This window comes from Cygnus olor, chromosome 1 (genome assembly GCF_009769625.2).
Source record: "Cygnus olor isolate bCygOlo1 chromosome 1, bCygOlo1.pri.v2, whole genome shotgun sequence".
Classification (NCBI taxonomy): Eukaryota; Metazoa; Chordata; class Aves; order Anseriformes; family Anatidae; genus Cygnus; species Cygnus olor.
The window spans coordinates 43,754,597-43,771,042 of NC_049169.1; the positions used below are offsets into that span (position 1 = coordinate 43,754,597).

Consider the following 16,446-nt stretch of genomic DNA (forward strand, 5'->3'; position numbering starts at 1 on the left):
CAAATGTGCTTAATGCTAGAGAGGCAAATAAAAGAATAAAGAAATGTTAAAGACTTGTAAAAACACTCAGAAGACAACAGTAAGTACAACTGTTCTTAAAGACCCTTGTAAATCAGGAGAAGATAAAATACAACCATTACAGAGGAAGTTATATTTATGATTGGATGGAAGACAACTCCAAAAATAAAGATCTTGAAAGAAGACATGTACAAGGTGAAAAAATGGCTTGTGAAAGTAAGAAGTGATATGGTTAGTTGACTCAAGATATCGAAGTTAATGAACATTTATCAGATGATATGGTACATGCACAAGCCGTAAAAGTATACCAGGCAAACTCACAAATTGTGGCATCACTTCAGAAGACAGCATATTTTTGAAAAAGCAAAGGAAGTTTGAGAGACATTATTACATATTACCTACCACCTGTCCTGGACAGCCATATTGAGTTAGTGCAAACCATTCGTATTTCATATGTGAGCTTAAAATCTCTTAGTAGCCCAGAAAAAAAAAAAATATAACCATGCTGCATAAGGACAAATGTGCACAGATGTTAGGTCAGAAGATGGTAGGTGAGAACTCAGTGGAATGTAACAAGATTAGCATGACAATTCCAGAACAGTAAGAAATTTGTCAGCTGCAAGGTGAGCTGCTTAAAAAAGCCTAGAATAACTGCAGGTTACTCTTCTTTCAAGCGCCTGCTGAAACAAGCAACACTACAAAGAATTAGAAAGCTAAGATGACTTCAGAGAGCTGACTGACTACAGGAGCAGGCAGAGCAACGCACAACCAAGACATTGCTGTAAGACAAGTCATAGAGTGGCGTTTAGACAATCATCGACCTGAACAATTAAAAAAAAAAAAGATTTACTGCACAGATCACAGAGATAGAGAACAAAGCAGTAGTTCTTCCAAGGAAGTATGTTAATGTCATCATAATTCATCACAGATAACCTAAACAATGCATGATTTAACAGCAAGTTACAAAATGCATCTTCTTGCTATTTGGCTTTTGGAATGGATATAAATCAATTAAAAAACTTGCTTGTCTCCCCATTCTTTCAGAAGAGACAAGATATGCAATCACAATACATGTCTTCACATTTTCACAGCCGTATCATCTTATTACCTAGCTGATTATGAAAGCACCCTACTTTATCTGGAACAGGTACTCTAACTTCACAGCTGCACTTTTAAAATTATTTTTAAATCACTAGGCTGTCAATAACAAATTGCCATTGCTTTCATGTGACAAATAAATTGGGACTAGGTGGGGTCACAAATTGTTCCCATTTCGACAGCAACAATCAGCTATTAATTTTGATGAGATAATCTAGATGAAATTACTTATGAGTATCAATCGATTATCCACATACTCTTCCTCTTGGTCTTCCATCACACTATCAGCTACCTATGGCATTTACCACTGAACCAGCAGCATGATTAGAGATTTGAAGTTTCTATTTTTTTTTTTAAAAGCACACTTGATTCAATATTGAACAACTCTACCTACTGATCTTTCAGTTGCTTCACAGCATCTAAAAAGGCTTAGAATCCACTCTCCGTATAACAAACGTTTATTCAGAAACAGATAATACATTATCTTCTCCAACCCTAACATTTCTCCGCCCTCCCCCCAGTTTTTATTAAAACACAGGTGTTTGGTGGGTGATCTAAGAAAGGGGAACAACAGCTGTCTTAAGTCCCCTCCCCTACAAACATCTGCTGTTCAAACAAAGCACCCTACCAGAAATGGTGTCGTTGGCTTCCAAACCAAGGAGAGTACTCCGGAAAAACAAGTCCTGCCAAGTTCTCAGTTATCTCCATGGCTAAAAGGGATGCAGTGAGATAAGGAATGGTTTGCACCAGCTAGATAGAGCAGAATTCATACAGAACAAGAAAGCAAAAGAAACACAGGGCTGACCAAGAATCGGGACCTGGAGAATCTGGACCTACACCGATTACGGAAAGCTCACTGAAGTTCTGCAGACCTGAACCGAATGGGTTAGGTTAATCTCCTAGCTAGAAGGATCAAATTCAACCCCCAACCAGCTTCTCGAAGTGGCTCTTTCCTTTCCTCTCTTATAATACAATTTGAACTAATACAAACAAATGGAGCTACTGGGACTTCAAATATCCATGACAATAATGCTGTACTAACGAAGGAGGTATTGGAAGTGCCACCTAGTGGCCTGTGGCTCATCACAGATGCTCACTGGCCGAAGTTTCATCCTTGCTGCTCAGCAGGGGACTTGCTTAACACTCCTCTCCAAGCGTCCCTTACACAGTGCTGCCTGCTCTCCTCCAAAACTTGCAGCAACGAAGCACAGTGATCATCCTCCAAATCCATTTATGTGAGCAACAGGCCAGCACAGCAGCCAAACATTGCCCAAATTATACCTCTCAAGAAAGTGATTTCTCCAGGGCAAGTGAAGACTGCTTCTTACATGTTAGTATCAGAAAAAGGCCCCAGCTCCTTCCTTTTCATAAAAGGAGACTGGTTAAGTCAGAAGGTAAGAAAAAACTTGATGTCCCTGCATCGGCAGGAAGATGCAATACAGTCTACTGGGAATGAAACACTAGGATTTCCTCTAGCTCTGAACACAATCCTGGTTCTTAATTTTCAGTCGACACAGGAGAAAATAACTCAGCCTCACCCTACGGGGCTAATATGTTCACTGTACAAACGGCAGAGCCGTTTTTTCCCCCGCCTCTGCGTATTACCAGAGTTGAAGCACCCCTCCTGTAGCACAATGGGTGCTGCATGATGTCCTTTGTGCCCGATGCCTCCACTGGCTGGTACACACGGTGGGAAGCTCAGTTTTTCACACTTCTCAACGTCACAGCCGCTGAGCAGAAAAACACCCAGCAGTCAGAATGAAACAGTATGCTACCAAATGCATACGAGTCAAAGATGCAAGATGGCACTTCCTGTATGTGGCCACACCTGACTTCGTACCCGGTGCAGCAATTTTGGAAACAGTGTGTTGTTCTTGCCTGTTGAAAATCCAGGGGATGCACCTTTTAGTTAAAGGTAGGACAGAAGAGAAGGAGATGGCCACCCCTTCCCTCACAGTCTATGTGCACTTTTAATGGCCACTAAGGGCTTCGGAGTAAAGGAGGGAATTACATGGTATATGCTTAGTAATATATTACCGGCAGAAGGGCGAGGTTATTCTCTTGGAAAAAAAATAGTGGAAGAAAACTCCAACTATGAAAACAGAAAATACACACACAAGAGGAAAACACTATTGTACAGTAAGGTAGCGATCATAGAAAACAAAAAAAAACTTCGAGGCAGGCAAATGCAAACAACATCTGCACTCCTGCACTTTTCTCATTCCCCAACTTAATTGAGTTTTCCAGTCCACTGCTCACTCCTCCTTCTCAGAGTTTGATTTTGAATTCTGTGGGCTGCACAGAGGAAGAGACCCCTGAGGATTTGAAGAGTGCCTTCAAGATGGTGTCAGGGTCCACCTCAGCTGGGGGATTTGACGCAGTGCTTGCACTTGTCCGGCGTGGTTCCCCTTCCTTCTTCACTGAAGGAGTATCACTCAATCGCCTGGAGGATTAAAAAGCAGTATTTAACCTTTCATTATAAAATAAAATTTAACACAATGTCCATGTTTGGTGTTCTCAGTGTTCTTCCTTTCCCATATGTTCTTCCTTTCCCGTATTTCCTTCCTTATTCCATATATTCCCAAATGTTTTAAATATACTTTCAGACACAAGAACATCCTGATCTCAGTCTCATTTTGAACTCATTTCCAGGGCTGGAAACGCTACAGAGTCAAACTGCACTCAGCACAGAGAGCCACAAACAAGAGGAGAATATTCAGGGGACAATAATTTGCCGGCAGTTTTCCTCCCCTCATATTCTCTTCAAAACAGAACCTGGAAATGTGTTTGATTCTTCCCCCCACGCAAAGGGACACTTACAGCAATATAGGCTGGTCTGAGGTGATGACATTCCCATTCATATGAAGGTTGCATTTCATTGGTTGACCTAAACCAAAACAAAGAGTCCTTATCTCAGAATCCCAGTAAGGAAAGACACCAGAAATATCATGCAACAGTGTAAGCAACAGAGTTCCACGTGTTGAGGAAACATGAGAAGGAACAGCTGATACGTCTTTTGTTGCAAAATTACAAGGGCAGAAGTGTCACTGAAACGCTGTACAACAGGAAAAATTGCACCAAGTAAGAGAGCACATATAGATTAAAAGCCCTTAGCATAGATGCAAGAGAATCTCCCATTCTGAGCTCTCGGCTCTTGATCTGGTATTTTTAACTTGTCACTCACTTGTCAAAGGAAAAACACCTCTTTCCAGCTAAGTAATTACCACCTAATTTTAGCCTATAACAGATGGCAGATCCAGATCAAGAAGTGCATTGTTCAAAGTTTAGAGAGAAGCTGACACTAACTGTTTTACAAGTCTCATTCGAAACATCTTTGACTATGCCCTGAAGCTTTGAAATGTCTTTGACTATGCCCTGAAGGAATGGTGTCAAGCTGAGGCAGGGGAGGTTTAGGCTGGACATCAGGAAGAGGTTCTTCACCGAGAGGGTGGTTGCACACTGGAACAGGCTCCCCAGTAGTCACTGCACCAAGCCTGTCAGAGTTTAAAAAGCGTTTGGACTGTGCTCTTAGTCACATGGTCTAAAATTTTGGGTAGACCTGTGCGGTGCCAGGAGTTGGCCTTGATGATCCTTATGGGTCCCTTCCAACTCGGGATATTGTGTGATTCTATGAAATGTATCTGTCCTCAGTGCAACCCCGCTCAAACTTACCATCTAAGCATCTGTTGTTGTATTTCTTATATGCTGTGATTGCATCTTCTTTCTTCACAAAGACTACTTCAGCCACTCCTGGGTGCACCAGTCGGGCTCGCTTCAGAGCGCCACACACACAGAATAACTCCTAAGGGCAGAGCGTTGGTCACGACCGCGGTCACATCAAAGGCACCACACGAACCAGACAGACACAACGAGCGAGAAAGGCTCGGTTTCCTAATTACATCCCCACTCCCGTTCAGTAAACACATGGCAGAACCTGACAGCTGCCACTTGTCTTAACGTGTTTGCTATGTAACAAGTACTGGGCATATTTCTTATATGGGAGCGCATGCAGACCTGGGTTGTTCTCTGCCTGCTGAGCATGGAAGGACCTAGGTAATTTGCATGGGAGCATTAAGTTCAGGGAGAACATTACGCATCGCTTAGCATGAAGTCTTCTAAGTGATGTCAGGTAGCTCTAGAAGTGGGATTTTCTACCATCTTCTTGAGCATACATTTAAAAAAAAAAAGAGTGAACAGCACACCCCACCCTGCCCCCCCAAAAATCAGGAAACACTCAACTTTTGCAATCCCTCTTCACCGTATTCACCACAGAGGGATTTATCAAAAGAGGTAGGGTAGGGGAAGGAAGCTTCATTCACCCAGAGTTTGGCAGTAAGCAACACTCACAACAATGTCCTCCTCAGTGACGCGAGGATGCAGATTGTTTACGGTCATCTTTGTGCCTTCCAAGGGACTGAACGCCAGCTACCGACACAAACAAATACATTACACGCAGAAGGTCAGAAATGCGGCAAAGACAGCACAGCAAATAAAATAAACAAAAAAAAGTCACTAAAAGGGTGTCTGGGAAAGTTTGTACACGTGCATAAAAGAAAACTACAGCTAGTAATGGAAAATACTAATGCTTAGAAAAGACCAGCTCATCTGAGAATGAAAAAAAGCCCCTTTTTCATATCAATTTCTCTCTGAAGTAACTTTTCCTCTCCTGTTCCCAAGTATAACACTAACTTAATCTGCACACATACACAGTACTCACTAGTTGTGTCCGCCCTCCCTTTTAACAGCACATCTAAGCTACGTTCAGAACCAGCCAGGAAATCTGAAGCAGGGCTCCAGCCTCTCCAGAGCACGCTGAACTCGACCAATGTGCCTGGGAACATCCGTACCTAGCAGCAGGCAGTTTGGCAAAGCAATCCCAGGCAGGTTTCTCTACAAATTGCCCGAGAAGTCTTGTGTAGATAGCAAGAAGCTGCTCTTGGAAGAATCCTGTTCTTTTTGCTAGCAGCAGAGGACAGAAGACTACACAAACTAGTGTTAAAACAGTATTCCTAGGGACATGGAAGCCACCAAAGGGTGTCCAGATAACAACTGCCATCTCCTGGTGACATCCACCTGCTTCCTCCAAGACCACGTGCTCCCTCCCACACTAGAAAGAAATAAAAGAAGTGAGACGCACTGTCTGAGAATTCCCAGTCTCTCAAACGCTGGAGAAGAGGATGTTCAGACAGGTTTAAAATTCTCGTGAAACAGGTCGCAGCTATCGGAATAAGCCTGAAGGACTCCCAGAGGTAGTGGTGCGAGGCGGGCAGAAGCAAACTGCTCACAAATCCAATCAACAGCAAGCTTCAGCTGTTTCAGAGGTTTCTCTAAGGATCATGTCCCCACTTCCCGGAGCTCACCTCAACAGGCGCTGGCTCTTTTGGAGGCTCCTCCTTTGTCACCAAGGTCCGGGACATGTTTGTCAAGGCCTTTGTCCGCATTGGGGAAGGAGGTGCAGGTGGAGCCGTGTACGTATCATTCTGGACCACTTTAGTCAGGGGAACAGTCTTGGACAGAGAGAACTTATTGCCACTCAGCCCAGTCTACAGAAGGAGAGAAAGTATCTCTGAGAGCTGCAGGTGACAAAAGTAAGCCCATTTTTTCAAGCACAAGAGCAGAAGAGCATTACTGGCATGCATTAAAAACTTCATGTCCTTCCCAGTGTCAAAACCACAGCAGTGCTGGAGACTTTCAGCTGTGAGGCAAAAATCAACTGAAGTTTTTTTTTGGCATGATTATCTCGAAAGAGCACTTCCCTTGCAAAAGAGCACTTTTTCGACACACTTAAGTTTCATACTCTTCTTAAATGAACTTCAGCAGTGCAATTTGAATTTGGAAGACACCTTTTGTCCATAGATTCTCAAGTAGTTGACACAGCGTACACAACAATTGTTCATTTAGAGTAAAATTGAGCTTCCCTAGTGCAAACAGTAGTAGTTCTTCAGAAACATAGAGCTAGGGCACGTGAAGACTTGGAGCATGACTTTTCTACTCGCAGCTACCCGGGAAGTCTAAAGCCAGAATAAAAATTGTGCTTAGTACCTGCTGTGAAGTCTGGAGCTCTATTCTGAACACCCACACGAGAAAAGCCTGCGATAATCACTGCAGAAGATTGCCTGGGTGATGGTAAAGCTGCACTCATTTGCTCTCTTAAAACCACTGAATAATTTAGGACAAACCCACGTCCAACCCCTGGGTCTGAAACAGGGCTAACTTCAAAGGTGCATCAAGTTGGCTCAGGGCCTCATCCAGCCAAACTTCAGCATCTCTGAGAACAGATTTCACGACCTGTCCGGGTCCCTCTGCCAGAATCTGACCCTGAGAATTGCACAATCCCTTCTTACACCTAACTAGAACTTAGTTTGCTGCAACACATTTGTTGGCTCATCTTCGCTCCGTTCATCTGTGAAAAGGGTCTGGTTTTTGCCCTTTCTGACCACCTAATTAAACAGTGAAAAAGGAGCAGACATCTCACAACAGCCTTCTCTTCTCAGCCTGAAGAAACCCTGCTCTCTTGTCCTCTCCTCATCCATCATTTTCTGCAGCCCTCTGCCCGTGCTGGTGTACTGGCATCAGTCTGCCTTGTATCATGGAGCCCCAAAATGGGCATAGCATTCCAGGTGCATTCTCACAAGCGCCAAATAGATGGGAATAATTATTTCCCTTGAGTTGCTATGATCTCACTAATACAGCCTAACGTGCAGCTGGCCATCATTGCTGCGAGGCTGCAGTGCCAGGTCATTCTTAGCATATCACCCAGCAGCAGCCCCAGGTCCTTTCCTACAAAGCTGCTTTCTAGCCAGTCCTCAACTTCAGTTGCAGCGGGACCTCGCATTTGTGTTGAACTTCCATCTTCTTCAGAGCGTGAGTATTCCCAACAAGCTGTCAACTAAGGTTTTGCATGGCAAGAGATTTCCTGCTTTGATGTCCAGTCTCTAGGAGCAGCAGAAAGCTTCCCTTGCTTGCCTGCTCAACCGAGATAGATACAATGCACTTTCCCAACACGAAGAAAGTCGAGAGCTAACACGCAGCAACCTGCCAGCGAGGGAGAAAGCCCACATTCTGGCTGCAAAAGGCCTATACAATCACAGTTAGCCTACAAGGGAGCCTGTCCCAAAAATAACACTAGCAGCACTGACACAGAGAGAAGGGCAGGGTGAAGAGCAAACATTTCAGGGTAGAGCATCGTTTACATACTTTAAAAGAACACAAGCCCTGTAAAGCCGCAGCCTGTGCGTCCACCCAATGTGAGCATGGCGCGGTGGGGACTGTTCAGATAATCCCTTACCGCGTTGTGCAGGAAACTGTTTGTGGTGGTGATTTTCATCTGTTTGCTAGGAAGGGGAGAGACACTTTCATCATCATCTTCCATGTCATACAGACCCTGAAAAGAAGCAAGACAATAGTTTACAAGAAGGTAGATTTACTTTAGACGTGATTTCTAAAATAAGGGATTTTCTCCTGTCTTCAGCCTTCTTCAGAACGCAGGCGGTAACATGAGGAAATGGACACAGAACAGTTTGGGTTGGAAGGGACCTTGAAGACCACCTGGTTCCAACCCCCCTGCCATGGGCAGGGACACCTCCCACCTGACCAGGTTGCCCAAAGCCCCATCCAGCCTGGCCTTGAACGCTTCCAGGGATGGGAAATCTATAACCTCTCTGGGCTACCTGTGCCAGAGCCTCACCACCCCCATAGTAAAGAATTTCTTCCTTATATCTAATCTCAACCTACCCTCTTTCAACTTAAAACTGCTACCCCTTGCCCTATCACCACACTCCCTGACAAAGAGTCCCCTTCCAACTTTGTAGGCCTCCTTTACGTACTCAAAGGCAGCCACCAGAGCTCTCCCCAGAGCCCTCTCTTCTCTGGGTGCTCCAGCCCTCTGATCATCTCTGTGGCCCTCCTCCGGACCCACTCTAACAGGTCCACGTCCTTCTTATGTTGGGAGCCCCAGAGCTGAACGCAGCACTCAGGTGGGGTCTCGAGAGCAGAGCAGAGGGGAAGATTCACCTCCCTCGCCCTGCTGGCCACGCTTCTTTTGATGCAGCTCAGGATACGGCTGGCTTTCTGGGCTGTAAGTGCACATTGCCAGCTCGCGTTTCATCAACCAACACCCCCAAGTCCTTCTCCCCAGAGCTGCTCTCCACCCACACCCAGACTGGATTCACGTTTAGCATTGCAAACACCATGTTTGCATGTTTGGGAATGCTGTTTGGGAATGCACAACTACTTTGGACTTGGCTCTTACCCTCACATCTAGGGGACAGAGAGCTGAGAGAATACAAGTCCATTTCATAACGTCAGTGTAAGATCTAACTTCTTTTCCAGAGATGCGATTTCCCTAGGTGTACTGAAGTCACGTACAGATTCCTCTAATCTCTAGACCTTACCAGCACTGACGAAACCGCATTACTAGAATAAAGCCTTAATGGCTTATGTTTTAGCACCCTTCTACCTTTAAAGTTGAAGCCTATGCATCTATTTTTTGTAAAAGGAAGCAGATGCCTGTGGAATACAACTGAACTGAACGTTCCTTTTGAATCGGCTGCGTTCCTCAGCACAGCACACGGCCGTCTGGCACCAGAAAACACTGTACTGTGAGGTTACTAAAGAATTCATTTCCCAGTTCCGCATAATGCCCATAGCCCTGCCTTAAAATACCGAGGCTAGCACCTATCCAAATATTTTTCATAGACTCTAAACAGTATTTCTAAGAAAAAAAGTTTATACGCATATGGCACTGCCCAGAACATAGGAAGTCACAACTTGAAAGAGCTTCCTGTTAATTCAGTAGAAAGGTGAAGAAAAATGAAGAGGTCAGCAATGACAGCCTGAAAAATAAGTGGGTTTTCATGGCCAACGAGATTCTGGTTTATGAGCAGGGAGGTCGTTATAATCACAGAAATGCTATGAAGAAAGAAAAAGGGATGGTAGAACACAGACCCATGCAGAAAACTGGCAAAAACGCCAGGCAAGAGGACAATGGATTTGAGTTAAAGACAGTGAAACAGAGTCAAAATGTTACCTTGTTACCTTGCTGGTAACAAGGTCAGAATAATGAAGACACTTTCTGAAGTGATAGCACCTGGGATAGGTGAGGGCAGCAGGTCAATGAAGACATAAACAGCTAAAGTTACCCTAATCAAGGCATAAAATAAACACGACATGGTATTGTCAGTGCTAGTTCTCCCGTATTTCATACCACAATTTATGCATACAGACATACAAAGTAACATAATATAAGGATAATTCCTTTGAAAGAACCCAAGGTGGTAAGGTAGCCAAACACTCGGGGGGCTGCGGCAAAGGCCTTGAAGACTGATCCCAAGACAGACAGCACAAATTCTAGAGTTTTCCTCAAACAAAGGCTGCTTGATATAGTAATGTTGACAGTACATCAAAAAAAAACAGTTAAAATCATTCATCAGCAGGTTTCCAGCAGGGACCCACAGCTGGGGTTTCACAGGAAGGTAACACCCTCTCCCATCTCGCTGCAGAGCATTTGACAATGCCTAACAACATCCACTCCGTGAAGAGGCTGCCAGGACGCTGAATCAAAGCAACCAACACCTGGACCCGACGCCGTATCAGCGAAGCATTTATGAAAAGACATTATGGCTAAAGGTCTTGGTCTCTGGAAAAAACACGTTCTCGTAACAAGAACTGGGAATACCTACACTGTATTCATGTAAGACACGAGGAATCAAGTTCAGTTAGACTAAATGAAAGCCTCAGTTACCACGGAAGTATCTTACTGCACTCGAACGAAGAGCCAAGCTGTCAGAGACCTTGTTAACTCTCTCTTCTTTCCTATCTTAAGTTCTCCTTGCACCCACCAACGTGCACGGACACCTTCCTGCCCCCTCAGTTGCCCACCCCACCCCTCAAAAACAAGGGTTAAATTAGAAGAGCACAGAACGGGCACACACCTGCTTGTGTGTATGGTTGTTCACCACGTTGATCCTCATTCCTGCTGGATGAGAGTGTCCGGGGACTGGAGCTTTCTGCTACAGTTGGAGGGAAAGAACCAAAGCGTTAAACACTGCAGTCCACCAGATCGCCATTTCGAGAGACTGGCGCTGTTCATTGATCCCCTGAGACCACTTAAAGGAGACACTCCCCTGCTCTTGAAACATGCTACACCACAATATTAAACAACATCTATGTCTCCTGTGATACGTTCAGAATGAGATACCTGCACTTCATCAAAGAAATTAAAACCCAAGGCCACACAGGTAAGTTTTGATTCAAATTACTTGAGTTTTACTTCAAGTTTAGTAGGAAAGATTTATTTCCAGCTTCGACAGCATTGATTAGATTTTTATTGCTGCAAATACGAAACCATGAATGGTCTAAATCAGTAAGAAAGCTTCTCTTCCACCACGTTATGGAGAACCAGAAGATATCTATTTCCATTAAGCTCAACAAGTTGGGACACAACACCATCTAGTCGGTCAGTTCCATTTCATAGAAGCAAATTACATCACTTCACGCTAGAGCTGGAATACACTGTACTAGAATAAAATGACGCACAGGGTAGTGCACCTGACCCTTCTGCCATCTCATATGTTAGCCTGTGAAACGAGGAAACCACAACACACAGGGAATGTAACTGCACTAATCAGTGACCAAAATCAACCCGCAGCTACCTCAGAAATGCCTTCTTGGTATTTGAAAAAGCTGGAAGCCGTCAACTACAGAAAACAATGTCTCACAAAAACACTCAGTAAATGCAGTAAAAAAAAACAAATTTGCATTTTCTCTAGAAAAACATAGTTTCTAGCACAGCACCCTCACGTTTCAATTTGCTAGTTCAAAGACAGTTCAGTTCAGTTTGATTCTGAACAGCTAGTCCAGTTTGATTCTGCTCCCACAACTGGAACATAGAGGAGGGCCACTGGCAATTTAGAATTTCAGTGTAAATCTTGAAACAAGTTATAAGATAACTGCTTACGTGCACGGTTTTGCCTACAGTCTTAGTCACCACATGATTCTACAACATTTTATAGCAACATGCGAACAAGCACTGTAGGTCAAACCAAGCGATTAAAAAAAAAAAAAAAAAAAACCAGTCAGGTCAGAGCACGTTGCTGCTGCACCAGGCCTCCAGAAACCATTTAACTCCTGGATTTCTAGCAACGTTCAGCTCCTAACAGCGGTGATTTGGCAGAAAAGGCCAGGATGAGGATTAATTACCCTGCTAATTTGAGGCTATTGAACAGACTGCTCTATAGCTCTGTGATTAGCTCTTCCGACTGCCACAAGAATCCTTTCTCAGGCCAGCCTTTCACTCCCAGCCTGGCATCTGAAGACGCCAAGGGGCAATTTTCTGCTGAGCAGAAAGACTCACCCAGGCTTTCAAACTGATGAGGACAGCAAATGTTCCGGTGCGTACAAGCACACGGGATCTCCAGGAGACAGGAAAGGAAAAGAGGTAGACTGGGAGCTCGAGTTATGCCCTTGCAACGTGCTTGAATAAGTGAGGAACGCAAGCGCTCCTCAAACAGCAATCCTGAGGGGCTGAACAGGAACTTCTCATCTGACTCTACTCACTGTGTGTAACACGTGGAGTTCAACAGGAGCTGCTAGCCTGAGAAGTTAAATAAGAATCAACGGTCTCTTGCAAAGAACGGTGGTATAAGAACAACAAAAAACGTATACGTTTTCCTTGCATTTTATCTGGGGAAGAGAGACTACTTAACAGCTCAAGGTAAGTATTTTAGTGCTGGCAGGAGCACTGCTTTCGTCTTTATTGGGCCCAAAATTTAAATAAAAGCTTAAATGAAAGCTTGGATTCTTCAACAAGACCCAAAAAGCCAGAAGGACACGAAAAAGACTGAATCCTGCCCTACAGACTGTTGTAAACAAGGGAACGTATTCACGCAACTATTATCATTTCCACTGGACTGCTGCAGAATAACTGAGGGGCTCAGAGATGGCTTGCTTGACCTACTTGAATAGTTTTGGTGATTTTCACAGCTGGATTTACTGTCCCCATAGCTGGGCTGATAGCAGCTGGAGTGTTCCTTTTCAAACTGATCTTCTCTCTGGCATCCACCACTTTGGTCACCTTTTCAGCAGCAACACTTTGCTGCTTACGGGAATTCAACATCTCTCGAGCATCCTGCACCTTCCCTTTTATTTTGAACCGAGCGTCCTTTTGCACCAGTTTTTCCCGAGCATCTTTAACCCCCAGTTTGTGCCGGGCATCAGTGAGGCCGATCTTCTGTCGGGCATCGAACGTCCGCTGGAAGTTGACAGCTGGTGACGATCTACTCAGAAGATTTTGCTGGATCCCAATGCGAGATCTTACACCTCCAAATACTGGCCTCGTGTTAAGCCTGAAAAAAAAAAAAGGTTCAGACATTATAAGGTGTGATACAGCATCCACAGAAGTATCTGTGCTACTGCTAAGAAAAGCTCACGATTACTGCACAGAGCTCTGACCAGGTTACCTGTCCCAGTACAACAGTACAGCTCCTGAACTGTTTTATGCCAGATTTTACTTCGCTTGTAAATAGCTAAGGAACCGTTCTCCAAAAATCCTTAAGCTCACATTTATGAACTTCAGTAAAGGCCTGACTTCAGCTGTGCTAAAAAACCTACTGTATTTAAACAAAATTCATCAAAACCTTACATACTTTGGGGAACTCTTTGAAGACAAATAGAAATAGATTTTCTAGCGTTAGGACTGAGCAGCTCCGCTAAAACATCTCTCGTAGTACAATCAGATGCCTTGGAACAAAGAAAGCATGGAGCTATATGTCTGATTTCAAGAGCTCTGGGCAGCAAGTGCAGAGTTCTGGGACTGCAGGAGGTGTGGATTCTAGAATGCACAAGCCCCATTCTCAGCTCAAAGCCACTAGTTCCAAAACTGAGGAACTGCCAGTAAGAACACTTACAAGTCAAATCACTTTTCAGCATCGCTGCCTCTCCTTTGATCTGTTGACAGAGCTGCTGCACTCAGTGGCCTTTACTTTTTAAGTACATCATCATCATCGCAAAACCGAGCACAGAAGCTAACAGTGCGCAGGAAGAACGGTATTTGTATTTGTACACGCATAGTACTAAGAAGCAGCCTGTTACATAGCGAAGCAGAAACCAGCTTCTTACTAGGTCTGATTTACTTGTCCAAAATTTCCCCTAAAAGGAAGTAGCTTGTCTAATTTTTTAATACTGGTCTTCCTTTAAGCATTTTGTAAAGTTTTAGGGTGTAAAGTTTTTGTAAAGAAACCCTTTTAACTGGGCTTCTTTTTTGTAAAGATGAAGAAAATGTAAGCAATTTTAAAGCTATGTTAGTGAAAAATATTCTAGATGTCATTTCTTTTTTTTAATTCCAAGTAAGCTACAGCACTATAGTGTTCATCTGCTTTCTGAATCACATCACACAGTATTATAGTCTAAAATTAGGTATCTAGAATTTGTTTTAATACCTAAAAGTCTAATGTCACAAATTCAAATGATGATGCAATTCAAATTCTCCATATGGCTTTCTATCAGTATTTCCTGATCTAACCCTACTATCTTAACATAATTTTCCATCACCTATTTACAGCGGAGAGATGTGTGGAAAGGAGATGAAACAGCCTGAGACTGGACACCCACTTCCACATCTCTGTTCTTGCCGTGCCCCGAACTGGAAAGCTCAGACTGGGGTCCCGCTGTGTTACCCAGCTTTGAAATCCTACAGCTGCTCTCTCATACAGCCAAAGCGCACCAGCTCCACACGGCAGGACTGTTACAAAGACCATTTATTGAAATATATCCAGAACAATATGAAGGTGTAACGGCACCCATAAAGCAACAGCCACAAAACACGACTTCGCTTGCCATTTTAAAGAGCGTTAACATAGCAAAGCAGAAAGCACTTGGTTAGAGTGCTGCAGAGGGCTTCGTGAGTGTTCCTTTTAATAAGCATAAAAGAAGTCAAAGTAAAACCCGAAATATGCGTATCAGCATTTAAGCCAGAATTAGTTAGACTGTTAACAACATGCATGATGAAATCAGTTAGGAAACTCTATACTGAAGACTACACCTTCTCTGAAGGCTTTGTTTACCCTAATAAGCAACTCTTCTCTGGAGAGAATTGCTTACCCTGTAACAGCACAAACCGTTCAAGCATTTTCTGCCAGTTTTGTGCCATGGCACCTGAAACACAAGGGAATCTCAAACATCTCATTTCCTTTCAAAGACTATGAGCTCTGACTTATTACACAAAATGGTATTTTGTGGGTAAGGATATTTTATTTATAGTTGAAGATTTTTCTGTTATCATTTCGTCTAGATTACTGAAGAGCACATAACACGATCAGACGAGTTTATTCAGTTTGTCCAGCCTTCCCAAAGGCACATTAGCTACCTCAGAAATCTCATAAAGCAAGCTAAGTGCGCCAAGTGAAATTTAAGGTACACGAACTTCAGGGATTACTGCTTGGCAGACAAAGCAAGGAGACTTCCCGGAAGAAACGAGAGTAAAGGGGGAACTTGAGAAAGGCAAAGGGAGGTGCAGCGCAGCCTCAGCTGCATGAAAACCGTTCCAAACATGGAGGACAGCATGAATGAAAGCGCAAAGCCTTGTGAGGACTGGGATTTAAAGGTGCTGGAATATTTCCGCTATAACATATTATCGTCAGACTTTCAACATCCTATAGATATAGAAGGAAAGGTAAACAAGTGGTCGTTCCTCAGTGAGGAACGGGCCACACAAAGCCAGAGGCGCGCTCAGGGAACCGAGGCGCCCCGCTCACCTCACAGACGGGCCCTGCGCGCCGGCCGCCGCCCCCGAAGGCCCGGCCCGGCAGCGGGCAGCGGCCTCCCGAGCGGAAGGCCCGGAAGGGAGAGCGGGGGGAGCCCCGGAGGAGCCCCGGGGGGGCGCCGTGTACCGGCGGGCGCCTACCTGCCCTTCCCCGTCACGCCGCGCTTCCGTATGAGCTCGTCCAGCGACAGGTCCGCCATCTTGTCGCGGGGCCCAGCGAGGAGACGCAGCCAGCGAACCCCGGACGTGACATCATACCCCTTCCGGCGCTTCCCTCCCCCTCCCTCCTCCCCGCGGCACCGCACGAGGACGCCCGCCCCCTCCCCAGCCCGGCGGTCCCACAAACCCCAGCGGCGGCCCGGCGGCTCATTTGCATACAGGCCCTGGCACAGCACGGCACGGTTCGGCCTGGAAAAGCGCTTACCCGGCTCACAACGGCACGAGGAGCGGGCAAAACGGCAGGGCAGCACGGACACAGCCCGTTCTAGCCGGGGTAGTGAGGGCGAGCTGCTCGCCCTGACCCGCAGAGGTGACGCGCAGAGCCCTGCCAGCGAGCCGGAAAGAGTCGTGTT

General features: G+C 44.9%; 1 protein-coding gene across 4 annotated transcripts; it reads right to left on the minus strand.

Moving 5' to 3' along the window:
• Window positions 1–1,558: 1,558 nt before the first annotated feature.
• Window positions 1,559–16,186, minus strand: POLDIP3 (DNA polymerase delta interacting protein 3). 4 transcript variants are annotated; one of them, XM_040554814.1, is made up of 9 exons: window positions 16,016–16,186; window positions 13,073–13,460; window positions 11,049–11,123; window positions 8,405–8,500; window positions 6,477–6,659; window positions 5,464–5,541; window positions 4,789–4,918; window positions 3,937–4,003; window positions 1,559–3,559 (listed from the first exon to the last, which is right to left on the minus strand). In XM_040554814.1, exons 1-9 carry the CDS (start codon window positions 16,072–16,074, stop codon window positions 3,385–3,387), a joined length of 1,251 nt encoding a protein of 416 aa, XP_040410748.1. In that variant the 5' UTR covers window positions 16,075–16,186; the 3' UTR covers window positions 1,559–3,384. The 4 variants fall into 4 exon arrangements, with proteins under 4 accessions (XP_040410748.1, XP_040410737.1, XP_040410756.1 ...); XM_040554803.1 differs by having other exon boundaries at window positions 11,049–11,126; window positions 16,016–16,164; XM_040554822.1 differs by lacking the exon at window positions 6,477–6,659 and having other exon boundaries at window positions 16,016–16,162.
• Window positions 16,187–16,446: the final 260 nt, after the last annotated feature.

Coding starts and splice junctions, on each gene's coding strand:
- POLDIP3 (XM_040554803.1), bottom strand. CDS start 16,074: ATGGCGGACCTGTCGCTGGACGAGCTCATACGGAAGCGCGGCGTGACG. Junction 4,919..5,463: donor TCACTGAGGAGGACATTGTT/GTGAGTGTTGCT, acceptor CTCTGCCCTTAG/GAGTTATTCTGTGTGTGTGG. Junction 4,004..4,788: donor CAACAACAGATGCTTAGATG/GTAAGTTTGAGC, acceptor GTTTTGGTTTAG/GTCAACCAATGAAATGCAAC.